The sequence below is a fragment of the Suricata suricatta genome, chromosome 5, assembly GCF_006229205.1.
Source record: "Suricata suricatta isolate VVHF042 chromosome 5, meerkat_22Aug2017_6uvM2_HiC, whole genome shotgun sequence".
NCBI lineage: Eukaryota > Metazoa > Chordata > Mammalia > Carnivora > Herpestidae > Suricata > Suricata suricatta.
Genome location: NC_043704.1, coordinates 126,175,363 through 126,203,008, shown reverse-complemented (window position 1 = coordinate 126,203,008; position 27,646 = coordinate 126,175,363). Strand labels below are relative to the sequence as shown.

The following is a 27,646-nucleotide window of genomic DNA, read 5'->3' as shown; positions in this document are numbered from 1 at the left end:
ATAAATGGAGACACAAGTGATAACTAGAAGCGGGCGCATTTTCCCCGCTTGCAGGATAGGACTAGCCATATTGACCTTCCAGGGCTGGTGGAAGCTCTGGTGACAGTCTCCCAGCATGCAATGGCTCATCCCCACCTCCTTCCCAGGGTCGCTCAGGCAGCTGTACTTGCCTTTGACGCCACAGACTCTCTAGTCCTTTGGCCCTTTCTTTGCCCAGAAAATCCCTTCGGTCTCAAGGGGACCTTTCCCTGACTCTGTATCTCTCTCAATTGCCACCCCAGCTCTGCTTCCTCCACTTCCTTCCCCACCTCCCTATCCCTCTGCAAACTGTCCACTGGCTCAGCCTAGCCTGGAAATCATCTCGTCGCCTTTTGGGAGCCAGCATCGATGCTGCCTCCTTTGGAAAGCATTCCCCCCTCCCTAACAGCCTGACAAAGCTGGCCTAAGTGTCCTTGGGAGCACCCATGCCCCCCAGGTTCGCCCCCAGTGGTAGAAGCTTCTAGTACTGTCCGTATCTGCTTTTTATTTCTTCTGCACTCACAGGATTATCTATCCCCACCCCTCAGTTCGGCCAGGGACATACATGCAAGTTCCGGCCAACAGGCTGAGAGCAGAGGCGAAGCGTGTTACCTCTGGGCCACAACATCTACTTACCAGTGCGAGACCTTCGAGGATCTTCTGTCCCTGGCTCATCGATTGTGGTGGCATGTTATGAAATGGAGGGACCTCGGAATACTGGATTACTGACCCCGGAGAGCCGCCTAGACCCACAGTGGACTTTAGGAGAGCAAGATAGGAACGCCTGTCATGTCACGTGACTTGGTCAGGTGACCACAGCATAGCCAAGCCTGTCCTGACTGAATTCCAATTAGAGGAGCTTGTTAGGTGAGTGATGGAATGGATGGTGGCTTTGGGAGATGTAAAGACCCGTGCACATTTTAGTTATTGTTATTGTCATCGAGGTGTGGCAGGTGCCCGGGGGAGGGGGCGCAGGGACTTCAGCAAGCTGGGTTGACCCAGGTGTAGCGTAGGGACGAATGGCAGGATGTGTCATGGGAGAAAAACTTTCTCTCACTTATGATTTGCCAAGGGCTTGCCCATGACCTGTTTACATATTTAATCTCTGAGGAAAGGTTATAATGAATCGGGTGATGTTGGCAGGAGGTGGACATTTTTCCCAGGTATGTAGTTCCCGTGCTTGTGAAAGATGGGATTTCTCTTTTAGATTTGGAGGGTTTCTCTCTCCATCCCTGTCTGTCTATCTGTCTGTCTGTCTGTCTCTCTCTCTCTCTCCCTCACACACACACACACACACACACACACACAGCCCTTGCCAATCTCTCACTTTGGGAATCTGTAACATGATATTTTAATGTCAACCTGAGACAGACTGCATTCAGCCCCCAGCTTCACTGTATTTCTCCATCGTAGAGAACAGTTAGAACAACCACAATAGGACTTTGATTCCTAAGTGGGAATCTGCTAACCTATCATCAGGTGGGGGTGTTCCCTTGTGGGTCTGTGTTCAGCTCTCTCAGGGCCTTTTCTCCCGAAAGCTTTTTCCTCTTTGCCCCTTGTCTCTGCAGCTCTCCTTTAACTCACGGTGCTGCCAGGCTAAATCGGCCTGTTTCATGAGCGAGGGTGATGTTCTCGCCACTGAATAGAAGGTGGGTGAGTAAATGAAGTAGGTCCTCCCAACTCCACAGCCTCAGTAGATTCCCCCACCTCCCTCCGTGGGTCAGTGAAGGTCCATGGGAATAGAGGGGCCTCTCCACCATTTCAGCAGGATAACTCAATAGGGGGTCTGGGGCTGGGGCTGGAGTAGAAAGATCTGGACAGCCTGCTTTAAGTCCAGACCCAGCCAGGTGTTAAGTTGGCCATAATGATTTCCTCGATTTCAGGTTCCTCATCTTCAAGTAGGGTGATAGGACCAGGCTGGCCTCCCTCATGGGGCTGTGATGAGGATCACCCGGGGGGCTTTAGGCCAAAGGATAATTTATGAAGATATGGTATTTGATTTTCACTGCATTTTCCCTCTCCTATGCAAAGAAGATTCCAGGATGGATGAGGTAAAAAAAAGTTCCTAGAGACCCTTCCTTTCTTGGATTTTTTTGTTCAGTCCTTGAGAGGCTGGATTTTGCTGGCAGAGGGGTGGGCTTCCTAGGATTGGGTGGGGGGAAGTCTGAGCTGGGGTAGGCGGGCCCCGTGGGTTTCCAGGCTTGGGGGGAAGCAGGGCAACTAGCTTGGGAAGGGACCAGAGACTCCCACCGGCAGGACCCAACTGCCCGTGGACAGCTCTGGGAAACAGACCTGAGGATGGCTGGTGCTACATCTCCAGCCAGCCGTCAGGATGACAACTAGAAATCAAATGTCACTGAGTTAAAGAATAATCGTGACTTATTTTTTTTTAACACACTTAAACTTGGAGAGTGAGAATCCCACTCTCAGTACTGGTGAGAACTTAATATAAATGTGAGCTCTCAGACTGTTGGCTGCCTTCTGATTTCAGCCACCCAGGAAATCAGAGTAACAGGCACCCCTTCTCTACTCATCTTTTATTTACCAAAGGCCTACAGAGCCTAAATTCCTCAGTGGCCTAGGCACAAGTGGGCATCCCCAAGGTTCTGCTGCACTGATGGTCCACCACACAGGGTTTAGAGACTACCCACATCGACCTCACAGGAGGGGCCAGTTAAGAGTGCCACCCCTGAACCCCCGCAGACCCACCGAGATGGACTCGGAGGCTCGCTGGAGGGGTTGGGAATTTGCATTTTAACAACATCCTCTATGAGGGTCCAGCACTCCGGGAAGTTCCTTCAGCTTTGCTCTAGAAGTGAAATGAAGGTGACACCGTTACATTCTCTGCTGGCTGTCAGGAGGATAGATTTGCTGGGGGAGCAGTAGCACTGGCTGTGACCAAGTGAGCGATGACGATTATGATATTAATTCTGATTTGTGTCATGGACTTAGCTGTTGGTGTTCAATTCCACTTATGGATATAAACTCAGGCAGGAGTCAGGCCTCCTGAGAGCCCAGCACTGTAGGCTCTGACAGGTATCTGCAGAATGTCAGGGAAGGATCAGGAAGCGTCTGCTGCCTGCTCTGTACCAGGCTAAGGGGTTGAGAGTTGCGTTATCTCCAATCTCCATGGCCATGGGCCCCTGAGGTTGTGGCTTGGGCACCTTCTCTGGTCAGAAAGTGCAGGTCCTATCGGCTCTCTGACAGACACACATGACAGTACAAATTCATAACCAAGTTACACCAATTGCAAAATTATAATATATTAATAGCAATATCATAATAGAATAAAGCTTTGGGAGGGCAACCGATCTTCCAGAATCCGCAGGTTGGCATCTGATGTTCATGAGATCAGCTGAAGGTAGTGCCTTCAGAATTTGGTTAAATTGCAGCAAGAACCATTTTCCAAGCAGAACCCTTTTAAATGCTGAAACTGGCCCCTGAGGTCGCATGGAGCCTTCCTTCCTTCCTGAGAGCTTTGGAAATAAGAATGGTGGCTTTGGAGAAAAGGCCATCTCTAACGGTGATGTCTAACTGACATACATGTTTTGGCTCGCTACCATATAAGCCATTCTCAGAGGTGGCTTCTGGTATGCTTCTGGAGGGTTCTTCTAAGAGGAGTGGCACTCAAGAGGGCCATGCATGGCAATAGCCAGTTGCCAGCTGCCCCAGAGGACATGGTGAGCCAGGTGTCTATCTGGCAAAGGGCCAGGTGCAGGGGTGACCTGCTAGAACATGGATGGTCAAGATCCTGGTGGTAAGTTCTGGACTCATGCTGTGCCTCTCTCTCCTGCTGCTGTCCACCGAGCACACTCTGGGACAGGACCCAGTGTAGACGGAGGGAGGTGAGGGGAGGTCTCAGGAAAGCTCGGTGGAGCACCATGTACTAGCACTGGCTTGCACAAAGCTGCTTTGCAATAAATAAAATACTTGTTGATGAAAGGCTTCCTCTGTGGACTTTGAGCTCTGAACCTTTTCCACACAGCAGTGGGGTAGTGCACCCCAGGCCCACAGAGGGGCAATGAGAAGAGGCTGAGAATATTAATACAAGCTTGTTTGGAACCAGGGAGGCCGGCCCCGCTGGCCTCTATTCTGGGGGCTGCCGCTCACCGTCCAGCGTGGCTGCCCGTGACATCCCTCGGCCTCATCACTTGCTCTGCTGACGTCTGGACTGCCCGTCTTTACTCTTTGGCACACAGGTGGGGTCCAGACAGGGAGGCCCACGTGAGGCCACCTCATCTGCTCCCAAGGGAACTTGGGGAGGGTTGCCTCATCAGTCTGAGTTGCGCCGTCTCGTCCTCACACTGCGGGCGTGGGCGGCTGGGCTACTGACCACTTCACAGCCCTCCTTGGGTTTTCACCATGGTGTGGCTTTCTTAGCACAGAAGGGTCTAGAGTTAACGTGAATAGCATCTAGATGACCCACCCTTGGGGTGTCTTGGTCCCTGCTCTGGTGCCTGAGGATGCAGCAACTGAGAGGGGACCAACTGGCCATACTTCCCAACATGGCAGCTTCCAAAACGGCCTTTAAGAGCAGGATGCAAAGATCTGAGAGGAAGGTGGCCAGTCCCTCCTGGGTTCTGTGCTGACGCTGAACGGAGACTCAAAGCGGGTTCGGCCAGGCTCCCTCTCCTCTAGCCTGGCTCTGGCTACCAGTCATAACCCAGCCCTCTCCCTTTTCCCTCTGGGAAGATATGCCTTTTCTCTCTTTGCTTTGGAAACCAACCCCCACCTCCCAAGGCTGGCGAGGGGCCGGGGGTGGTTCGGAGGTCATCCAGCACTGAGGAGAGCCTGGGCACACGGGGGTGCCTCCTGAGGCTCCAGAGAAGACCTGGCCCTCCAGCTCAGCGCCCGCCCAGCCCAGGTGCGCAGTGGACCTGAGGAATCCTGGGGGAGGAGGAGGCAGGGAAGGCCAACGGTGACTGGGCTTTTCTCTCTTATTTAAAAAACAAAAAGGAAGTGATGTGTTAACATTAGTGAATACAGGCAGGTGTGGGGAGGCAGGGTCCACTTTCTGGAGCAGGGCAGCGGCCGGGCGGGGCGTCCAGGGTCAGATGAGGCCCGCGGCCTTCTCCTGCACATTGTATTCCTTGTTCTTCTTCACGCGCCAGCTGATGAACACGAGCAGCAGCGCGCCCAGCGCCTTGTAGCCCACCTGCAGGCCCAGGTACCTGTGCGGCGGGGGGGCGGGCCAGTGAGGCGGCGCGGAGGCTCTGCGGCCCAGGGCCATGGGGAAGAATGGCGCCATTTTCCCAGTGGCTCGGGGAACGTGTTGTCAGGGAAGGATCAGCTTCCACCCCACTGCGGACACTCTCCTCAGCCCTGGGCCCCACGGGCGAGAGCCTCCCAGGGAGTAGGCATGAGGTTCCTAATGCAGTGTCCCTCCCGCCACCTTCCAGTTGGCTGGAAGGGGTGCTGAGGCAGGTTAGGCCCACCTGCCCTTGACCTCCGTCTCGGGACACCGTGGGGCCACCTCTCTCTGAGCCGTGGGAGCTGGCCTGTGTCATTCCACAGCCACGGCCTCACCTCAGATCTAGCCAGTCCCTTTCCCTTTGACAAAGGGACTCCTGAGGGACTGTGGACTAGGGGCTAGCTCTCTCTCTCTATTACCTGGATGGCCCTCGGTCACCAGTGATCCCTGCTCCCTGTCCAGGCAGTGCCCCTCTAGTCCCCTCCCTCAGAAGCCTGGCCACCCCCTACTTCCCCGCCAGAGCTGCTCTCTGCTCTGGGCCGGGGTCTGACACCACCCCCCACCCCCCCAAGGCAGGCTGCCAGGCCCTCACCTGTCTCGGAGAGCATCATTGTTGTAGTAGGCACAGGCCCCGCGCCTCCCTGAGCACTGCGAGTTCCACCGGATGCAGGAGTAGTCGATGGTGAGGCCGTAGAGGGCTGGAGATGGCAGCCAGGCTGGGGTCAGCGGGAAGAGAGTCAAGACAGTCCGGTCACACGGAGCTGCAGGCTGAGGCGCCTGTCGGGGTGACGAGCGAGCCCCTCCCCCCCCCCACCCCGGGCCCCTGTGTGGTTTGTGGGAATGAGACCGGCTCTGCCCCACCCCTGGGAACCACAGTGACTTTGGAAAGCCAAATAGCTTTCCGTGAAGCATGAATTCCTCTTTCACAGAGGCTTAGACAAGGGACCTGAGCCATCCTTTCAGGGCAGTGAGTCACAGAGGTCACCATCATGCCAGCTCAGACAGACCACATAGTTCTCACACTGGATTGGTCCCAAGTGGAGACAGGCTGACCTCTACCGTGTGGCAGGAGCCTCCTGAGGGCATCGACTCATCAGGTCCTCACAGGTGGGTGGGTGCCCTCCTTTTAAGGAGGCGGAAGGTGGGCATGGCTGGCTCACAGCTGTATAGCCAGGAGGGTCAGGGCTGGGCTCTGCACCCTAGTTTCCTCCGGTCCCATCTTTCACCACAGCAGGCTGCCTCACTGGCTTAGTCCGCACCCCCACAAGACCCCCAACACCCTGGCTGCTCAGAGGCTCTCCCCCAGCCTCCTGAACTTCCCCACAGCTGAGCATCAAGGCTTATCCAGCAGAGGCTATGCCGTCCTGCTGTTAAATATTCGGAATGACCTCCATGTTGTTAGCTACAGTTCTAGGCAGTCTCGGGACTGGGGAGGGGCTTGTCCGGGATCCACGCCCCAAACCCTGTGCTCAGAACAGCCTCTCTTTAGGGCCCTGTGAGAAGCGGCTTCAGGAGGAAAGATCTGCCCGTGGCTCCACCCGTCATGGGAACCTTTGAGAACCAGCCTCTCTACTCAGACCCTGCTCACTTCCAAATCTCCAGCTAAGCGAGGATGGAAACTGGCCACAAGGATTGTCCACCAAGGATGCTTCCCTAAATAGAAAAAAAGTCCAGAAAAATTTTCAGCCAAGTTTCAGTGGGTAACTTAAAACTTGCTGGGGTTTAGCCATGTCCTTCTTTCCACCCCAGAGTGGGGTTGCCTTCGTGGGTGATGAACGGAAATGCCTTCTGCCTGGATTTTCTAACTGTGGTCCCAGATGGGGTTGTCTGAGCTCAAATGGGAAAACAAAGGCAGCAGGTGCTTTGAGCAGTGGGGCTGTCGTTGTTTTCAAGGCAGCTAGGAGAAGCTCCTCGGAGCCCGGCCGAGCTGCTGGCTGGGCTGGGCAGAGTGCAGGGTTTCCCTGCCAGCCGAGATTTCAGAAGAAGTTGTACATGACTCATATGTGATAGGCTGATGACAGCAAGGAGCTGTGGTGACGGCAGTGCCTCTGTCACCCGGACAGGGTAGAGCCCACTGCCGTGCATCCTCCATGCTGGTGATACAGGCCTGAGGAGCAGGACCCGAAGGCGCTGTGCTGGAAGGGGAGCAAGTGGCCCGAGTCTGAGAAATCCCGTTGAAAAGGCTGGTTCATTCCTCAAAGGTTCTTGCTCAGCAGGCCCCACCAGGGACATCACCAGCACACCCCAGAACGATAATGGAGGCCACTGGAGGGCCAAATTCGGCCTGGCTCCTGGATAATCACGCATGGTGGGCCCCACAGGGATTGCACCATGTAGGGTCAGAAAGTCCACTCCCATTGCAGCTGAAGTCCCTCTGGGGCAATTACCATATTCCCTGCTGCAGTGTGCACCCACTGGGTCCTTCATAAATACTCAGTTGAATTAAGTGCCTTAATTTGGTTTACCTGTCATTGCAAGGGTCTGCAGATTACTGCCTGGATGTGTCAAGAAAGGGCTATCCAGCATAAGCCTCTGGGAAAGGACAGTGAGGTCCATGCGTGCCCCAGCCCCCCAGCCCATGCCCCAGGGAGCTTGCCCTTGGGTGGGCGGTGTGGGAGGGGAGCCTCACTGGTCCTGTTCTCCCAGCTCCATCCCTCCGTGGGCTCTGGGCTGCTGCAGCAGGCAGAGGGGCCCCCACACTGAGAAACACTTGCTGAATAGAGGCAAGAGGAGGGAGTTTTGTAAAACGGGAGGGCAGCCAGGGCTGGGCTCAGCTGCTGTTCTGGGACAGGAATGCAGGGTTTTGTTCCTGCAGCCAGTTCTTGGAGAGTGATGAAAAAATACCTGCCTTCAATTCTTTATTAGGTATTCTCAGCTGTGTCTATTTTTCATTTTTCTTACATAGTTTTGTTTGGAATTAATGCCATAGATGGAATCTTTCCTAACCTCAAGGAACAGGGAAACCATCCATATAGGGTCTTGGCCTTTGCTGATGGTGGATTATGCACAGCTTCTCTTTACAGCAGAGACAAGACAGGGCTGCCCGAAGCCCCAGCCTGCACTTCACAGCCCTCGGATGCCCCCACGCCACCCCCCAGGAAGGAAGGTGGCATCGCAGACACTTACCCAGCAGGCGCATCAGCAAGAACTGTACCCCGATGGCAAATGACTTTTCTTCCTGGTTCACTACACTGCAAAGGAAAACTGGAAGTCAGCAGCCAGAGAACTGAGGGCTGTGCCTTCGCTCAGGGATGGCTGACCTCAGAGCATACCAGAACCTGCCATCAAGTGGCCCGACAGCCACCTGGCCAGCTGGATTTGCCTCGGCCAAGTCCCCCTGTTGTTTATATCAGTGGTTCTCAAAGCATCATCACTGGACCAGCGGCGTGAGCACCTCCCCATCCCCCAGGAACTTGTCAGAAATGCAGACTCCCAGGCCCTACCTCGCACCTGAGAATCCGAACCTCTGGGGGTGGGGTCTAGCCATCTGTGCTGTGGAGGCCCTCCACAAGATTCTGTTGCCTACTCAAGTTTGAGAACCACTGGTGCCTGTGATTTTCAGGGCTGCCCAGTGTCCCCTCCCAGAAGCAGAGGATGGGAATGGACAGAAGGTTGGGGAAGGGTGTGTTCAGAGCAGCAGGTCTGAACAATTCCCATAGAGAGTAAATAGCAATAGAGACAGCTCTGATGAAAGTCTAATTAAGGCTCCCGGGCTGTAGGCTTCTGTGTGCGACTAAAAGAATCCTCTACCTGGGGCCAGCTTCGTGGGTATGTGGCCTGTGCAGCCTCCCAGGGCCCCACCCTCGGAAAGGCCCCAGGTTTGGCGTAGTGGTCTGCTGCGGCTGTCTTGAAATTCTGCATAATTTTGGAACCAGGAGCCTCCCGTTTTCATTTGCACTGGGTCCTAGAAATTATGTCACCAGGCTTGCCCCTACCCTTCTTCCCTCAAGAAGGGATGAGTATTTGGCTGAGGGAGGAGATTCAGAGACAGATGGGGAAGCCATGTGGCGGTGGTATTGCCAGGCCCCACCATCCCAGGTGGGCGTGGGGCAGAGAGGGAGGACACCCCATCCACAAGGTGGGGAGCCAGGAGGTGGCCTGCAGAGGCACCAGGCTTCTCTGTGCTCTGAAAACCCACCCTCCTGGGTGGGTGTCTGTGGGGGAAGGGCATTCAGGGCTGAGGGGACATCAAGGAAGGAAAGTTAGAACTAATCTCCAGGTCTCTGCACACATTTTGTTCTGCCCCACAGTCCTGCCAGCAAAGTGAAATGGGACCCTCTTCCGGTTCCTCTGAAGGATGGCCCAGTGAAAGGGACCCCCAGTGGAAACTGCCTCATCTCAATCTAATGGATGCTCCCTTTACACCTACAGGTCCCTCCCGTGGCCCAATTCATAAGGTCATTGTTCTCGGGCTGACTCCCCTAGATTCTCAACTGAATGGGGCTTAGGCACCTCAGTTTGCCTTCTGATGAGCAAGCTGAGCCCCTTCTGGTGTCTGCTGCCATCGGAGGTGAATTAACTCTGACAGACATTCTTCCCACTCTCTCCTTCCACATTTCTGGTGAACCTTCCTCCTGGCCTATATTTCCATGCTTAGTTGGGGGTCAGGGTACAAAGAACACTTGGGTCACCTACGAAGTCATCTTTAAGCTTTACCTTCTTCACACTAAATAGCATCCATTCTCTTATCTTTCCCAGTGGGATTTATCGTTAAACAATTTTGGGATCCTGGGCCCTCTTCAGTTTTACTTTAGCCCTTGACCAGACTTAGAAGGGAGAGGTTTCCCAGGAAAGCCCATCCTGTGGTTGAAATGATGCTCCTTCTCCACAGCTTCCCTGTCCCTCTGGGAGGTGGACTGCTCGGGGACTTCCATTTGAAAATTCTTTATCCTGTTCCCTCTCCTTGTCCTGGCCACCCACAGATCTTTCTCAGGGTTACAGGGTCCTCCACAGCCCATCTGGTCCTGGTGCAGGAGGTAACCCCAGTCAAGGGCTTCGATGAAAGCACTGGTGCTTGGAATGCACAGGATGGGGAGTGGTAGAAGGGGGTGCTGATGGTGTTGGGAGGGGCAGATTGCTCTGGCTCTGAGCATCCCCTCGTTCTTGTGGAGTAAGCTAAGGACACAAGGTCCTGGCTGCTCTTTTTCTGGCCCATTTCTCCAGGTTGTGGTTACAATGAGCAACCTGGGGGCATGGGGTAAAGTCTTCTCCTAGACTAAGAGAAGGTGTGGTCTGTATAGCTGGTGACTCTAGCAAACTCAGTATTCCTCACTGTTCATAAACTCACTGCATGTGAAACATATGTCTGGGTGCTCCAGGTTACCCCACGGGATGTGGGACACAAGGATAAATGGTGTAAGGTTCACACTCCTCGCTGTGCTGAGTAATAGTCATTTGTTTTTGAACCAGAATATCCTGTCTTCTGCCAGCATCCTTGAAACAGTAACAAAAACAGGAGCTTGGTAGTTTGCAAGCTAATTTATAATTAGGATAAAATCCCAGGTTCTAACAAGTGGCTGCTTCTGTTCTTCATCTCCTAGCTCTGGGAAAAACAGGTCATTGGCATGTAGCTAGCTGTTAATAATCCATAGAGTTTGGTTAATAGTGATAATTAACTAATATGTAGGGTACCTTATATTTACAAAGCGATTTACCATGTGGTCCTAACACCAGTCCTTTGCGGTCAGTATCATGAACCTTTTTTCATAAATGAGGAAACTGAGACTCGGTGAGGTTGGCAACAGCCAAGGGCACTCAGCCAGTGTATGGCAGAGCTGGGCCTTTGACCCTAGCACTGGGCCTCCAAATCCTGTGTTTTTTTCCCCTCTCTTCTTTCAAGGTGGGTGAGGATAGGAAAGAGGCGGGCAGGGGTGGGTTAGGTGAACTTGGTTGAAATGTTGTTTTCTCTTTTGCAGAGGGTGAGGTGAAGGAAGGGTCAGTTCCCTGTCAAACCTTCAGAGACATTTCACCGCCACTGTAATGGAACACCTCTGCCCTCCCCTCCCACCTTGGCCAGCCTCTCCCTTCTGACCGGAGAACTTGGTCTTGGCTCCTCACACTGGGCTTTCCTTACTTCATTCTTTCTCGTAGCCTTTATTCTGTTTTTGGAACTTTCCACATTTTTCTTCCTTGACTTTGTGCATCTAACTGAATTCTCCCCCTTCCTCTCCATTCCTTCAGGATTTAAATATGACTGAGTCTGCAGGCATTTCTACAGCGTGGAGCCAGGAAGCCTGGCTTCCTCAGGACTTTACTGTTCATGGGTCTGCCCTCCCAGGACTGGGGTCTGTCTCTCAGTGCAGAGTGGAGGCGCCAACAGGGCTGCGGCATATGGGTACCCTGGGACAGACCGAGGCAGCACAGTGAGGGGCTCCACACCAAGTCTGGTTCACCAGCCCCCCCCATTGTTGCATTAGCGTCACCTCCCTACATCATCCAAAGAGCACTGCACATTGGCATTCAAAGGACTCTGAAGGCCAGGAAAGGCAGGAAAGGCACACTCACCGGAGAACCATCATGTAGAGTGGGTTGTGGGAGATGCAGGCTATGAGGGCCACAAAGGAGATGAGGAAGATGGCTGGGAGCAGGAAGTGGGCACAGGGGATGGGGCACGATCCCGTCTTGGCTGAAGAGGATGCCCCATTCACACAGCTGCAGTTCAAATAGGTCTTGGGAAGGAGGGGGGGAGGGGGAAATCTGCTGTTATTGTTTGGCCTCCACACGTGAGAAACACCTGCACCAACTCCAGCCCAAGAGCCACTCAGGTTTTGAGCCCTCTGCCCTGGGTTGCTGGGCGATGCTGCATGTGGAGGCTGGAGAGCAGACCCGGTGAGGGGTTTAAGGTGCCCCATGGATACCACCTCTGACCTCTGTTTGGGCAATCAAAACCATCTTCACCAAAATCGGTCGTCTAGCACTCGCTGGGCCCCTCCAACAGTTCCACCCACAACAGGACATGCAGGATCCCTGCCACCAGGCAAGGCCTCCCCAGCTTGGGACCAGGGGCTGGGGGGGCTCTCTTCGGGGCCAGGCCAGCCTGTGGCCAGCAGCAGTGGTTTGTGGGTGGATGTTCTTGCTGTGTGTGTACTTATTGCAGGGAACGTAAGAAAGGTATAAATCGGAGGAGACAGCAGTGGGAACCTAGCAGAATCCACTGAGCTCTTCATCTGTTAGGCCTCTGCCTGAGTGGAACTCGTCCCGTCTGTGAAGGACTCTAGCAAAGGAGGTCCCTGTCTCAAGTCTGCAAGTCCAGATGGTTCAGAACTCTTGTGAGACTGGCCTTCCTGGCCACTGCCCATGACAGGTGATCTTCACTTTACCTCTTATAGTATCTGATGGACTAGCCTATGACCATTTAAATGTCACAGCATTTAGAGCTAGGACACCCCCTTGTGGCAGACAGCAGGAACTATGCACCCTCTTCGTTTTGGCTGCCGGGAAGCTCAGAAATAAGTTATATACAGGATGGCTCTTATTTCTCTCAGTCTGGATTTTTTTAAACACAGATCTTTTCCCCTTACAATTTACTGTCTGTCCTTGATATTGTGCTAATGGATCTGTGTTGTTATTGGAAACCTGTCAAGATGATTTCTGGAAGTTGATGAGTCAGAGGTAAGTAAATAAAGATAAGGAAACCACAGAAGCCACCAGACTCCTCTGACTAGAAGGCAAAGGAGAGAGCATCTCGTCTGCACTCCTTGTCCTCCCTCTGCCCACAGAGCTGGCTGTGGGAGCAGCCTCTCAGAGGATAATGCTAAGTGGGGGCTAGCCTTGTCCATGCCCTCCAAACAGGCTTAAAGGAATGAGGTGCATTCTTTTCCTTTGGGCATCTTTAGCAGAACTGAACAGACTTCCCACTGCTTTTAGGAAAAGGTAGATCCAAGTCCTAGGCCTGGCCTGGCCAGCCTTGGCCTGGGTGTGACATGCCTCTCAGCACTAACCCTGGCCTTCTCTGCTGTCTCCTGCGACTGGCTAGGTCATGCCCTAGGGCTTTGCACTTGCTGGTCCTTTGCCTGGAATGCCTCACTTCCAGGACTTCCTAGGGTCTTCTTCTTCTGGTTGTTCAGTTATAATGTTACCTCCTCAGGGAGGCCCCTAGGCACTCTGTGTCCCTTAAGCCTCTTGGTGGCATGGAATACATTCTAAAACTATCTTGTGCATTAATTTGATAGAATGCAAACTTGACAAGAGCAGGCACCTTATCTGATGAGTTCACTGCTGAATCCTCAACTCCTGTAGCCATGCTGGATTTTCACTAAATATTTGTTGAATAACTGAACAAATGTCTTGATTTGGCTTGCTGCTGGCTGATCCTAAAAGTCAGGAGGCATAGCACTTGGAAGGCTATTAGAGCCTCCCCAGATGGGCATAGTGAATATGGGCTGCACCCATGGAAGGCTGGTGGCCAGAAGTATGTGACCTTGAACAGATGTGTCCCAGACTGAGACAGGGTCCTGGGTTCGAGTCCCAGATCTGCCCCTAAATAGCTCATGACTTCAGGCCAGTTGTGTGGCCACATGTGGGGGGTCTACAGGTCCCCCAGAATGCCCTAGATCACACTTCCAGCTCTAACCTTCTGAGTCCACATCACAGAAAACCCTCTGCCTTCAATTCATCTGGGCCTGTCTTTGTGGCTTTCCACACAGCCGGATGCAGGATGCAGGATGCCCATTAGGATCCATCAGGATGAGACTGAAAGGCCTCAGCTGAAGCAGCGCTTTGGCTTGTTTCTGCTCTGAGCATTGTTAGGCCTCAGGAATGTGAATTTGTTGAACGTCAGCCAATCTTTAATTGACTTTAGGCAGTAGGCATCTGGTCATGACCTTAGGGAAAGGGAGGCAGAGAGAGGGCGGGGGTGGCCCAGAGGCCAGGGGCTGGGAATGAGTGTGGGGCGGGTGGCAGTCTGCCTTTCCCAGAGCCTAGGAGTGGTCTGCGAGGGCACATGCTGTGCACAGAGACCCCATGCGGCTCCTCCTGCCCTTACCAGCTGCTTGGAGGCTACTGAGCTGATGTTGATCTCGGTGCAGCCGGCGTGGCACGGGGAGAGGTACTCCACTCCGTTGTCTCCGCAGACCGGGTGGAAGATGGAATCCGGGCACGAGCAGCCCGTGCGGCAGGCAGGAGGCTGCGGATGTATAGGACTTGATGTCCTGCCAGCAAAACAGGAAGTGGGGGATCAAACAAAGCGAGACCAAAGAGAAGTCTTCTCCTGCCAGCCCAGTGTGAGCTTCCCACCTGGTTAGTGTGCCCGTGCCTCTCTGTCTGTCTTGGGCCAGTGCCACCCCGGGACCTGAATGACGCCTATTGCAGCCAATGGTGAACGGGCTGCCTGGTCAGGGCCCATGGCACCACCACCACCCTTGGCTGCAGCTCGGAAAGGCTTGGCCAGCAAACTGCATGCAGCAGAAGGATGTTAAGACACCCAACCAGCCGATGAAAGAGATGGCAGGTGCTACGCAAGGGTCACGGGCAATGTTTCCCTTTCCCTTCTCTTTCATCTATGCTTGGGCCGAGGGAAGGCTGGGGCCCCCTGAGGCAATCTGAGGTCAGAGGGCTCCAGTCTCTGGGTCTACAGAGACATTGCCCAGGTTGCTCCACCCCCCCCAGCCACACCCAAGGGGGTTTCACCAGCTGACCTCACTGTTCCCACCACCCCCCGCCCCACGGCTGATGATCATCTCTGGGGAGGGTCCGGATAGGCTGACAAACCACAGGCCAGGGCTCTGCTAAAACAATTACACTACTGATAATTAACAGTAATGGGGTGCCTCTTCTGTGCCAGGCACTGTGCTCACGACTTTTCATGCAGCCTTCATGACAACTTTACAGTTAATTCCATTGCTTTTGTGATGAGAAAACTGCAGATGAGACAAGTAACTTTCCCCAACTACAAAGGGCTGTGCAGACTCACCCGTCTGAGGACAGAGCCCTGCGCTAACCACTGCCTCCCCCGCCCCGCCCGGAGAGCAGCCCAGAGACTCCAAGCCTTCTCAGCCTCTCTCAATCCGAAGTCAGCCTGCAGAACAATGCAGCCTGGGGAGGGGGTCGGAGTGTCCTGCCCTGAGCAGCCCTCCCTTTCCGAGGCCCGCTTCCCTCCTTCACCCACCAAAGACGGAAGAGGTCAGTTCAGAGAAAAAGAGAAAAGGCCAAGGCGGAAAGGTACAGTATGCCCAAATGTTGCAACCTTGTTAGACAAAATGTGAAAGAAGAGGCGGTTGGAAGGGGCACCCAGGAAAAAACAACTGCTCCTTGTTCGGCACCCTGCCCTCGCGGGCCTCTAAAGCTTTTCCTGAACACGAAGCCAGATTTAAAACTTAGGACCAGGTTGTTTTATGCAAACCGACAGGTGTACTTTACCTGCCCTCTTCCTCACCTGCCCTAATTTTTTTGAGCCTGCCATCACTTCCATTGTTCTTTCCCAGATCTTTTCAAGTCCCCTTCTCTCATCTTTCTTCAGCTGCCCAAGGAGACTTTGTAATTGTAGCTGGCGCAGAGCTGATGGGAAACATAGCTTATTTCCTGGTTCCTGAGGCTCACAGCCCTACAGATTCAGCCTGAAACCAAACTAATTAGTTTTTGGTGCTTCTTAAAACAAAAACAAAAATAGAACCCTGACCCTGATGGCAAGTGGCCCACCAGGACCCTCTGATTTCTTCTCATAATTGAGCATATTATTTAAGACCTCATTTTGTAAGTTGCCAAGTAGGAGATTAGATCAAATTCAGAAAGGAGAGAGGAGAGCTGCGGAAGCAGAAAGGAAGATGGATGGCATTCGGGTCGAGGCTCTGACCTCAGCGAAGGGGATCTTCTCACCTCTCATTCCCATTACCTGGGGGGATAGACCTCCGCTATAGTGGGGGTGGAGCATCCCATGAAGAAGAGAGGGGCGCAGAGGATCATGGAGATGGTGATGATGGTGGCAGCCACGCGGGGAATGGTTTGCAGAGAGAAAACGAAACGTTTCATGAGGATTCCTCCAAACAGCATCCCCAGGGCCGCGGCAGGGAGGTTCACAGCACCTACAGATAAAGAGAAGCCAGTCTGGGTGCACAGGACTGGAAGTGTGGGGAGCTGCAGACGCTGAGCTGAACCATGGGCAAGGAGATACAGCTACCTAAAGGGACACTTGACACATTCAACTGCTGCGGTAAGAACTGACATTAATTGGGCACTTACTGTTTTTCAGGCACATCTACAGAATTCTCTTGATTGCCCTGCTTGTGCAAAGACTAAAGAAACAGGGGGGGCCCTTGCAGCCACAGGGATGTGAGCTGAACATGCATTTAGTAAGTGTTTTTCATTACCTGGCCCCTCACTGCACCCTCACTGTGACCACATGAGTCACATGGTGGTGCTCTCTGCCTGATGTGCTAGTTGGTGCCTGAAGGCTAGAGGGGTGAGGTCACAGCCAAGGCCCTGGTCACCTTGCCACATCCATATGGTCAAGCTCACCTGTGGATTGGGCTCAACAATTCACTTTGGTACTTGGTTGGAACCACATCAATCTCAACTGGCAAAAACTACCAATGCTGGGCCCCATCCAGAGATTCTGCTTTTATCGACTGAGAGTGGGGCCTGGGTATCTGTATTTTTTAAAGCTGTTCTGGGGGTCCTAAAGTGCAGCCAGCGGGGAGAATCACTGGGCCCCATACTCCTGACCCAGGATAATGTATTCAAGTCCTCGGTGAAGAAGGAAGAGAACTGGGAGGCATTTTGCCTAGTCCCAGATTTCACCTTTCCTCTTTCCTCTGTTGCCCCTGATGATGTCAGGACCTTTGGGAGGCTGTCAGGCTTCCAGCCCCTCTGACGGAGAGGAAGGCAGACCCCAGCCTCCGCCCACTCCTGCCTGGAAGGATAGGAGCCCTGGAGATCTGCCAAGGACATTCTAGATGGCTAACCAGGAAAAATGCTCTTAAAATTCTTTCCCAGGGCCACCATTCTCTTCTGGCTCTTAGCGGAGTCCGGTCTGGCCTCGCCCATCCTGATGGGCAGCCGAGGGCCCAGCCTCTCCCTCAGGCAGGCCCCCCCAGCTCCTGCAGTGCCCTCACCCTCCGGACTCACCGATGAGGAAGTTGGCATAGGCCGCGGAGGCACCATACTGCTTCTCCAGGAACTTGTTGAGGAATGTGGAGAGGCCAGCAATGACGGAGGAGAAGGTGCACTGGGCCAGGACCACCAGCATGAAGAGCGGGTTCATCAGCAGCCTCAGGAAGATGCGGGGAAACCCTGAAAACAGACGGCTGTCAGGGGTCAAGCCTTCATGATGTCATCCCAGGGGGACCTTGATACTAGTGACTGTCCTTCCTCCTCCTCTAGGCAGCTCTCCTCTCCCTCTCATGGCAGATCTGAGGTACCAGAGTGTTCAGTCCAGGGGCACACAGCCGCTCAACTCCCACTCAACATACTCATGGGCTACGGAAAATGAGGACATGTCTAGAAGATACCAGGCAGAGGCTGGATAGAAATAGGACTGACACTGGGAACATTCTCCTTACATGACAGCCACCTCCATGTAAAAGGAGGGGGGAGAACATGGGGGCCAGAACATGGAGGCAGGGCTGACTGCTAAATCGGAGTCTCCCGAGACCTGAAAGAAGCAGTCACCAGGACCCCCGGCGGAACCCCTCCCCAGAGATGGGCCTGTTACAGACCACCTGCTCCTACTGCCCTTGGCCACACACACCACCACATGGGCTGGGGAACCCCTGGAACCTCCCTCAAGCCATACCCCACCCAGGGCTCTGCCGGGTCAGTCAGTTACGTTTAATGAAATCCAGCAGGGAGCTTCTTGGCTTGATCTCGTCCATCTTCCTTGTCTCGTCCGCTATGGTGGGAGACCTCTGAAGGTAGTGAAGGGGGTGAATGTTAATGGTCCAGGCTCCCTGTCATGACCCTTCCCTGGGCCCTTGACCCTTCTGGTCTCAGTGGCTCAGGGATGGGCAGCAGTGAGCTGCCCGCCCCAGGTGTGTGTTGGGGTGGGGGAGGGCGCTCAGAGAATGCTCTCTTGAGGCAACCACATGTCAGTGAGCCCAGAGCTGTGGCTGCCGGCCAGAACACATCCATGCCAAGGCGTCCTGAAACACCTCTGGGCATGTTATTCACATCTCACTTTCCCTTGACTGATGCCAGAAGGTATCTGATCAGCTCTCACTTCCTGTCTCTCTGTCATGGCTACATTTCTTCCTTGCCCTCAGATTCCAGGGGCTGTAGGCTTCTGGGATACACTGGTCTAGAATGACCTCTGTTTCTGGCTCGCTCTTTCTGTCTCCTCTACAGAGTCATTGCTTCCTTGTGGGCCCTGAGATGAGCTCTGCTCAACCAAAGCTCAGTCCTGGCCCCTGGACCAAGCTTTCTGCTCCCACCACTTCAGTGAGCTCACCTACCACTTACGAAGTTGTCAGCCATAGCTCTGCACCCCTACACGAGGTGTGCACGGCCCCCCGAGGGAAGACACCACCAGGCATGGGAGCTCCCATGCACTGAGTGCTTACTCCATCCACATCGGGTACCATGTCTAGCGTGCCACAGGCGTTGTCACTCCCCATAGCCTCCTCTGAGACAGATGCTCTATCTCCAGTATTGTAAAGGAAACTTAGACCCAAGGCAACTTGTCCAAGATCACTCAGCAAGGTTTTAAGTGGCACAGCTGGACTCAGACTCAGGTTCCCTGACCCCAAAACCACCACGATATCTTGCCAACCTCCAAAATGCTTCCCCAAGACAGGCGGAGGCTCTCCTAACCTTGCTCCTCCTCCCACACAGGGGCCTAGACCTCGCTGGCCAATGTGGGGCTCTGGCTCAGAACCTTCATGTAACTTCGGTCCCTCTTCTCCTCCAGTCTGGCTCACTGCTGTGTCCTCGGCACCCCCTTCATGAAGATCTCTCCCTGCCCTTGCCTCAGCTGTCCAGCAGCCACTGCCCCGGGGTTCAGCCTCACTCTGTCTCTACACAGGCCTTTTCAGAAGTCCCGACCTCAACCCAGCTGGCCACCCAGTCATGGCAGCACCCCAGAACTTCATGTTGTAGACCCTCAGTTTAACATCAGAGCCCTGCCCAGACTTCTCTTTTCTGTTTTCCTTTCTCCTCCTTTCCTGACTTCTTTCCCAGCAGACAGGGCTGGCAGACACACGGAAGGTCCATGTGCTCTCAGTCAGCTTACTCTCAGGCCACCCTCAGGCTCTACAGCTCTAGGGACCCCCTTCCCACTCAGTCCTGCAGGTTCATATGGTGCTAGGTCATATATTTGGCTTTTACTAGCTCTTAACTCTTTACCCTAGTATAGATGAATTCGGTGTTTCCCAAACTACGTTCCCTAAAGCCCTCCTATGCATGAGGTGGTGAGGTAGTAAGGGGACACTGGTGAGAACCCATCTTTTGGGAATTCACCAGCACTCTCCCCTCCTTAAAACCTCTGAAAAGTCCTGCATCATGAAATATGGATTTCACCGAGAATTTGCTTAACTTGCTGTAGCTTCTCAGTTCAGTTTAATTTTGGCCCACACCTGGCTTTCTTGAACTTCTATAGGTAGAGTCAGGGGCTCTCTTACCTCCACTTCCCTTATCATTGTTTGAGGAAAGAAAAAAAAGGGGAAAGAGGTGAGAACCAAGGAGGCTGAGGAGATGAGCAGCCCCAGCCACCAGGCTCCGATCCACCGGGGGTCTCCAGGACTCAGGTTAACTGCAGCTGGGAAGAAAGCAAAGGGAACAAGTGTTTTCTGGAGGGATGCAGGATCTCACTTTGCTGGAACAAGGGCCTCTGATCAGGGGAAATTTCCTCCCACAATAGAGAAGAGGTAAGCCATGAACTAGAACCTGGGTCAAGACAACATTCCCTCTCCAGGCCATCTGGTCTCCAGAGCATGGTGGCCCCTCAGGAGCATCAGAGAATCCCCAGGCCAAAGGAATAAGAACCTTGGCCTCACCTTATTTTATTCCCAACTCTTGTTCGGAATAATAGTGAAGGAAGCTGTGTCCATTCTCCTCCAACCATTCAGAACATGGAGGACCAGAGAAGTCAGCTTTGCCCTAGTGCAAGATTAAGGTAATGAGTGCCATTTGATCAGTCAGTTTTAACCATTCTTAACCACTGGATGCTACTGCCTCTTAACTTTACTGATCCTTAAGAAGGAAGGCCCCACAGTCCTTAGGAGGAGCCTGAAGGAACAACCATCAATAGAATGGGCTCCTCGGCCTCCAAAGGAAATGGTTTTCCTGCCATGTCTCCCAACCACATCTGAGAGTCTGTCATGTGTCTCTCTTTGTAAAGAAATGACATGGCATAGAGACGGGGAGAAGGTAGCCATACGGCCCTCAGCCCAACAATGACAGGCATCTTTAGGCACTGTCCCTGGTACTGAGAGCTCAGCTACTAGTCTCTTTGGGCAACTAAGAGGCAAGAACCAACTCAGGAAATGTCAGTAAAAGGGAGAAGATGGCTTGACCCTGAGGCAGAAAGCTCCCCCTGGCTTTTCCTTGTCATGTGAAGTAAAGGCAAGAGACACCTCAAGGAAGTCATCATGGTCTGAAGGTCCCCAGGAACAGGAGTCTGTGGATTCTGGCAGCATGGTGGGTTTAACACCTGTCTACATTCTTTGTGAGATGGGCAGACCCTGATCTGTGTGCCAGGAACTGTTGGGAGTATTATTCTTGGGGGTCTGGCTCAGACCTGCCTTCTAGCCACATCTTCTGACTGGCGGGAACTTTGCGTGTCACCCCCATACCCCACACATGTCCCACCTGTTGGCTTTGTCCATGAGTTTTCCTCCATCTGGAAGGCCTTCCCTCCCAGTATTACGTGCAGAACCCCCACTCATCGGTGGGGCTCGATGCAGACATCAGTGGCCTGGGAAGCCCTCCCTGCCCGCCTCAGGAGGGAGCACTGTCTCCTGCCTTGGAGCTGCCAAAGCACTTTGCCTGCTCCTCTGTTAAAGCGCTGGCCCTCCCTGCCTTGTGGGAGACTGGGTGCCAAGGGACAAGTTTACAAAGGCCAGGAGTCCTTGCAGGATTCATCACGGGGCTGGCTCTGTGAATGGTTAACTCAGTGCTTGTGCCCTTGTCTATGAATTGTATTTTCTCATTCTAAGATACACAGTGACTTAGTCCATACCATTTTATGAAGAACAAGGCTCACACCTGTGAGCCCCTTAGTATGTATCAGGCATGTGCTAATGCTGACAACAACTCTATTGTACTATCACTAGCCCCATCTTACAGATGAGAAAACTGAGGCACAGAAAGATAAAGACACTTGCTCAAGAGCACTCAGCCAGTGAGAGGTAGAGCCAGCATTAGACACAAGTTGCCTACTACCAGTGCTCACAGAGTTACACACCATGTTGTACCCTTCTCGATGTGAATCATAATCCATGTGTATATTTTATGTACCTGCTTCTGTTTTTCCCCTCACAAGAGCTCTTATCAATCTCTTTTTAACAATAAAAGCCATCTTAGAATCAAAGAATCATAAAATCAAAATCATTTTTTGAGAGACTGAGCACTAGTGGGGGAGGGGCAGAGAGAGAGGGAGACACAGAATCTGAAGCAGGCTCCAGGCTCTGAGCTGTCAGCACAGAACCAATGAGGGACTCAAACCCATGAACTGTGAGATCATGACCTGAGCCAAAGTCAGATGCTTAACCGACTGAGCCACCCAGGTGCCCCCATAAAACTATTTTTAGTACCACCGCCAAGATAAGCAGCAACACCTGAGGCCCTGCTCCAAGTGAAACAGGAACCCTGAGCATCTGGGGTTAAAGCTTCATTGTCTCCTCAACTGGGGCTTGGAAAGGCCGCTTCGCGGAGCTGGTGATGGAATGGGCATCCCTGCCCACACTCACCTGGGTCCACTCTGCCATAATCCACGAAGATCTGCAACATGACGGAGCCCAGCAGGTACCCAAAAGCCGGTCCAAACACAGAGATGGCAAATAAAATGGCTGGAAACGGGAGCAGAAAAAGGAGGTTGAGGGAGACGGAGAGGGTACTCAGGTTCTTCCTGAGAGGTCATCCCATCTGTCCCCTAGCCCTAACACATCTGCACTGAGGCCTTTTCCATAGATAAGACCAGAATCCCTCAAGGTCCTGAGATGTGCAGAACCAAAGATGTTTCTCCTCCAGCCAGCTGCTAGAGAGGTCCTCTTGCCCAGAGGAAAAAGCCTCCCCTGCCAGGGGTGCTGGAGGGTGAAGCTCCCTGCAAATGCAATGCTGGGGGCCCTGGCAGGAGCTGTGGTGCCACCAAGCCAGTGGGTGTGCTCTGTCTGGTATGGAACGTGGGCTCTGAGAATGCGCAATGTGCCTTGTTCTAAGGGAAGAATGGGGCAGTCAGATGGTCATCGGTTATTGGTTTTGCTTGTGCTTCTTTGAAACCAAACTGTCTGTAAGTGGGCGCTTTGGGAAGACATGTGTACCCTGGCCTGTGCCTGGAGGACTGGACCATAATAGTGTAAGGAGCTGATAAAGGTCTACCTGTGCCCAGCATGTGGCTGAGTAGTTACATACGTCACTTATGTAATCCCACAGCCGCCCAGTGCAGATACTGTTAGCCCTGTTCTCTAGGTGAGGAACCTGGGGCCCTGGGGCCCAGCCGCCTGCAAGATCACACATTGGGTAGATTAACAGAGCTGGCATTCAAACCAGATCTTCTCCCTAAAGCTCTGCACTCATTTGCTGTGTTGTGGAGCAAAGAGGGTTAGACCTTGATTCAGCCCCTCAGGGTCTGAGCGAGTGCCACGTCAGGACTGGGCCCCTCCCCACAGCCTTCCTCAAGCCGATGACTCACAGATGTACAGGGGTGAGTTGTTGGGTTCAGAGAAATCATCCACGTAGGAGATCCCGAATGGCTGAATGGGCACTGTCCCGATGCCTGCCAGCAGCTGGGCGACCACCATGAGACCCCACATGCTGCTGGTCTCCTTCCGGGAGTCCTGGGTGGTGCTGTGGCACTTGCTGGAGGGCAGGTCCTGCTGGTGCTTCTGACAGAGCTCAGCCTGGAAGTGGCTGCTGTTCCCTGCAATGAAAGAGCAAGCCGGTCCCCACCGGCCCAGTCTCCTGGTTCCACCAGCCGGCCTCTGAAGCTGGTCTTTCTCCCAGGCCTTTTGGGAGGGACTGTCAGTGAGAGAAAGGGAGTGTGGGCTTCCTGTTCTGTAAGCAGCCCTCCTAGGTGGGAGAGGAAATTTTCCACCCATGGGGATCCATTCTTTGTCCTCTCTGGGTAACAGGCAGGGAGGTGAGCATGGAGGCCAATACCATCATTCCTGGAGGAAAGGTCTCCCAGGTGCAAAAGGGGGTTCCAGGACCAAACCCCAGGATTGCTGGCCTGAAGTGCTCATGTTCAGCCTCAGGCTTGGGGCCCCCAGGGTGTGACTCTTGTTAGCAGGACAAAGGTCATTCTGTCTCACAGAAGACACTGTCACCCCCACATGGGATGCATCCCTTCTGTGTCATGACTCCTGGAGCCTGATTCCTGGATAAGCCTGGCACTGTGTCACACTGGAGAGCCTATTGCCAAAGGCATTTAATGTCCTTACCAAACATGGGCAGCAATCAAGAATCCTACAAGTTGGGAAGCCAGAAAAGACTTTGAGACCTTCTAGTTCAATCTCTCCTCTTACAAATGGGGAGCTGAGGCTGCATTGCCAGGAGCCAGGTTGCACCTTAGACCCTTCTGTGAGGGTCCCAGAATCTCCCAGGGTGCCATGGTCACCATGCTGCCTGTGGCTGTGGGGACCTGGTCAGGCTGGACTGCCCACACCAACCAATCAGCACTGTCAGCACTCCAAGGCCTTGAGCATTCTCGAGGGCTCCCTTCCATAAGATCCCTTTTTTTCTCACCTTGTCCAGGCCAATGGCAACCACTGACATCACCAATCCTGCTCTACTAACATGATTCCCTCTAATTCCCCTTTGGGGTGCTCCCAGAGAGGGCATAGCCCTGATCTTTGTGGGCCTCAAAGCCCTACAGAGAGGAAACATGAAGGCCGTGGACCAGATCTGCCCATCATGCTCTGCGCAGGGCTCCGCTGGATGGTGGCGCTGGGGAGGGCCTGCCCTCCTCATTGCCCTCTCTCTTCCCCCAGGCACAGTGTGCTCTGTCCAGCCTGGCCCCACCCTCACCTGTCCTTACACTGGAGTTTGTATAGGACACATTTGAAAACCACTGGCCCACAGGGCTCCCCCATCGAATAGGGAGTCCTGTCCCAGGAATAGCAAGGGACGGCAAGATGTCTTCTTGTCAGGGTCATCCAGACAGGGAGAAGGCTTGGATGCTAAGTCCTGAAGAGACTCCTGGACCAAATTTCATGTGTCTTCAGTTGTTCAGTCATTTGACCAATAGTGACTGTGGGCAGGCACTCTGCTGGGGTGGGGACAAGGAGGTGACTGAGACAGGCATAGGTACTGCCCTTAAAAATCCTTCAGCCTTTTGTGGCACACAGATCACTGAAGAAGCACCCACGACAATGCCTGGTCCAACCAAAACACAGTGAGATATTCTTACACACCCATTAGGATGGTTGTACATCCTGAGATTTTATGTATATAAAAGAGACTGTATATATATAAAAGATTATGTGTATATATATATGGGTGTATACATATATAAACAGAAAACATCATGTGTTGGGTAAAGATGTGGAAAAAGTTAGGGCCCTTGTACATTGCTGATAGGAATGTAAAATGGTGCAGTCACTATGGAAAAAGTATAGCAGTTCCTCAAAAAATTTAAAAATACAACTACCAGGAGTCCCTGGGTAGTTCAGTTGGCTAGGCATCCAATTCTTGATTTCGGCTCAGGTCATGATTCACTGTCTGTGGGATCGAGCCCTGTGTCAGCTGCTTGGGATTCTCTCTCTTCCTCTCTCTCTGTCTCTCCTTTGACCGTCGTCTCTTTCCAAATAAATAAATAAAATAAAAATAATACAACTACCATATGATTCAGCATTTACATTTCTGGGTATATACTCAAAAAGAATTTAAAGCAGGACTTTAACAGTATACCAGCCTTCATAACAGAGTTATTCACAATCGCCAAAATGTAGCAACAATCAAAGTGTCCATTAGTGGATGAATGGATAAATAAAATGTGATATATACATACAATGGAAAATCACTGAGCCTTAAAAAGGAAGGGAATTCTGACAGGCGCCGCATACGCAGTGGAAGACCCCTGAAGACATTACGCTAACTGAAATAAGCCAGACACGGAAGTACAAATATTGCATGACTCCACTTATATGAAGCAACTAGAATAGACATTCAGAAAGACAGAAAGTACAATGGTGGTTACCAGGGGCTGGGGGTGAGGGGGAATGGGGAGTTGAGTTTAACTGGGACAGCTCCAGTTGGGAAAGATGAAAAGTTCTGGAGATGGATAGTGTTGATGGTGGTACAATAGTGTAAATGTACTTAATGCCGTTGAACTGTACATTTAAAAATGGCTAGAATGGTAAATGCTGTTATATATATATATCCATAATTAATAATAATATAGCCCAGGTCCACATGAGTTGGGAGAAAACAGAGACATGTAGGAGAAGCATCATGCCCAGTGTTGTTGGGAGAGGGTTTGGGAAAAGATTCCTGGAGAAAATGGCACTGAGCTAAGAGGAAGACCGGCAGTGAGAACTGAGGAGCAGCCTGTGGCTGGGCTTGGAGACGTGGGTTAAACGCTCCACCGCACGAAATGAAGTTCAGTGTGGTCAGTGTGCAAGTATACCCAGGCATGGCCACTCCTGGAAGGCTTGTTCACTGGGAAGGGGCATGGATGGTACCCTAAGGAAAGTTCCAGAACATCATGAGTGGAGGTAGTGCAACAAACACACTGGAAGGATTAAGACCAGCTTGTAAGGCCCCTGTGTAGGGAGCAGAATTGACCCAGGAAAGAGATATTTCAGTGGCAAAATAGGTGAGGCTGTGCATTCCAGGAGGGGCAGGGGATACTGGCCGCTCTGTGGGCGTGCAGATGGTGACGCACAGCCCAGAAGCGTGTGTGAGACACAGGCCAGGCAGGCTGTAGGAGTGCAGCTGCAGGACAAATGAAGGCCTGGAGAAGTATTTCTTTCAAGAGTTCTAGCTCTTGGGGTACCTGACTGGCTCAGTCAGTTGAGCGTCCAACTTTCTCTCAGGTCATGATCTCACAGTTCATGAGTCTAAGCCCCATGTCACGCTCTGTGCTGACAGCTCAGAGCCTGAAGCTGCTTCTGATTCTGTGTCTCCTTCACTTTCTGCCCCTCCCCTGCTTGCTCTCTGTCTCTCTTTCAAAAATAATAAACACTATAAAGTTTTTTTTAAAGAGTTCTAGTTCTTTATTTCTCTGTTCTTGTTATTTTATTATATTCATATTTATTAGAACACTATTGCTGGTTTGGCTGGCAGAATTATTTTTTTGTGGGACATTTCATGGTCATCAAAGATCATAAAAATGTTGACTGCCTTATTAAGCCTTCACACGGCACCTTGCATGCTATGCCAGTGCCACAAAAACCCTTATGAAATTTTACCTAATTAAATGTCCAGGAGGTGAAAAGCTCTGGGGATCATTTATTATTAACTTTTAAAGTGTCAGATTATATGTCAGGAACTACCTTTATTAAAAATGTGTATTTAAAGAATATAATCAATTGGTCCTAACTCCAAATCTACGGAGTTCCTGTTTGGTCTTCTGCATTCCAGATCGATCCAAGATCTCTTAACAAACTCTCTTTCTCTTACACCAGCCCTGAACGGGGCCAAATCCACCCTGGCCCAGGCCGTGACTCATGCGAAATTCACCTGCAGAGAGCAAGGCTTCCTTCACCAGGAAGCAGTGCCCTGAGGGAAGCAGCAGCTGGCTGTCCTGGAGGCAGGCAGTGAGATCCAGAGCCAGGAGGAACAGGGCACTGCCATGGGCAGGACCTGCTGCTCCCTGGATTGATGTGGGCACAGGTGTTTATGTCAGAGACAGACACAGTGTGAGCTTCCCAAGAACTCATGCCTGGGACTTCCTGTGGTGGGTGGCTGTGGCCAGCTTGCTCTGGTGAGAGGGGAGTCTTCTAGAATTTAGACTATTAGGCTCTTCTCTCAAAAATCTAGGGGACAGGGGTTGGGGAGTCCAAGTGCTGGAAGAAGGGGGAGGAAAAGACCTTGTATCAGAAGACTTTGTCACTACTGGGGTGGAGGGCGAGCTCGGCTTTCTTCACCTTACTCCACCCCTCTCCTCCCTGGAGTCGATTTCCCAGCTTCCTTTAGGAGCTCAGGCCCATGTGAAGGAGAGAGAGCAACCTCTCTCCATTTTGCAAGCATTCCAGCAAAGGCCCTGTACCCAGTTACTCTCCATTGACTTATGGAAGCACATCACCCTCCTCTTCCAGTGTTGCTAGCTCTGATCTTCCCACCGTGTCAAATCCTGTGGTAGGGTCAGAGAAATGCCTGTCTATTCCAGTCACCGCAGACTCCAGAGGCTGC

General features: G+C 52.5%; 1 protein-coding gene across 1 annotated transcript in view; it reads right to left on the bottom strand.

The window, feature by feature from the left end:
- Positions 1-3,261: 3,261 nt before the first annotated feature.
- Positions 3,262-27,646, bottom strand: part of SLCO2A1 (solute carrier organic anion transporter family member 2A1) — an 89,451-nt gene continuing 65,066 nt past the window's right edge. Inside the window, exons 5-15 of the mRNA XM_029938766.1 lie at positions 22,986-23,213; positions 22,045-22,143; positions 19,756-19,892; positions 17,970-18,048; positions 17,270-17,434; positions 16,038-16,227; positions 14,193-14,358; positions 11,714-11,877; positions 8,336-8,400; positions 5,802-5,925; positions 3,262-5,189 (exon numbers count right to left, since the gene is read on the bottom strand). Coding sequence (XP_029794626.1) covers positions 5,069-5,189; positions 5,802-5,925; positions 8,336-8,400; positions 11,714-11,877; positions 14,193-14,358; positions 16,038-16,227; positions 17,270-17,434; positions 17,970-18,048; positions 19,756-19,892; positions 22,045-22,143; positions 22,986-23,213 — 1,538 coding nt within the window. The 3' untranslated portion in view covers positions 3,262-5,068. The remainder of the gene's footprint in view (positions 5,190-5,801; positions 5,926-8,335; positions 8,401-11,713; positions 11,878-14,192; positions 14,359-16,037; positions 16,228-17,269; positions 17,435-17,969; positions 18,049-19,755; positions 19,893-22,044; positions 22,144-22,985; positions 23,214-27,646) is intronic.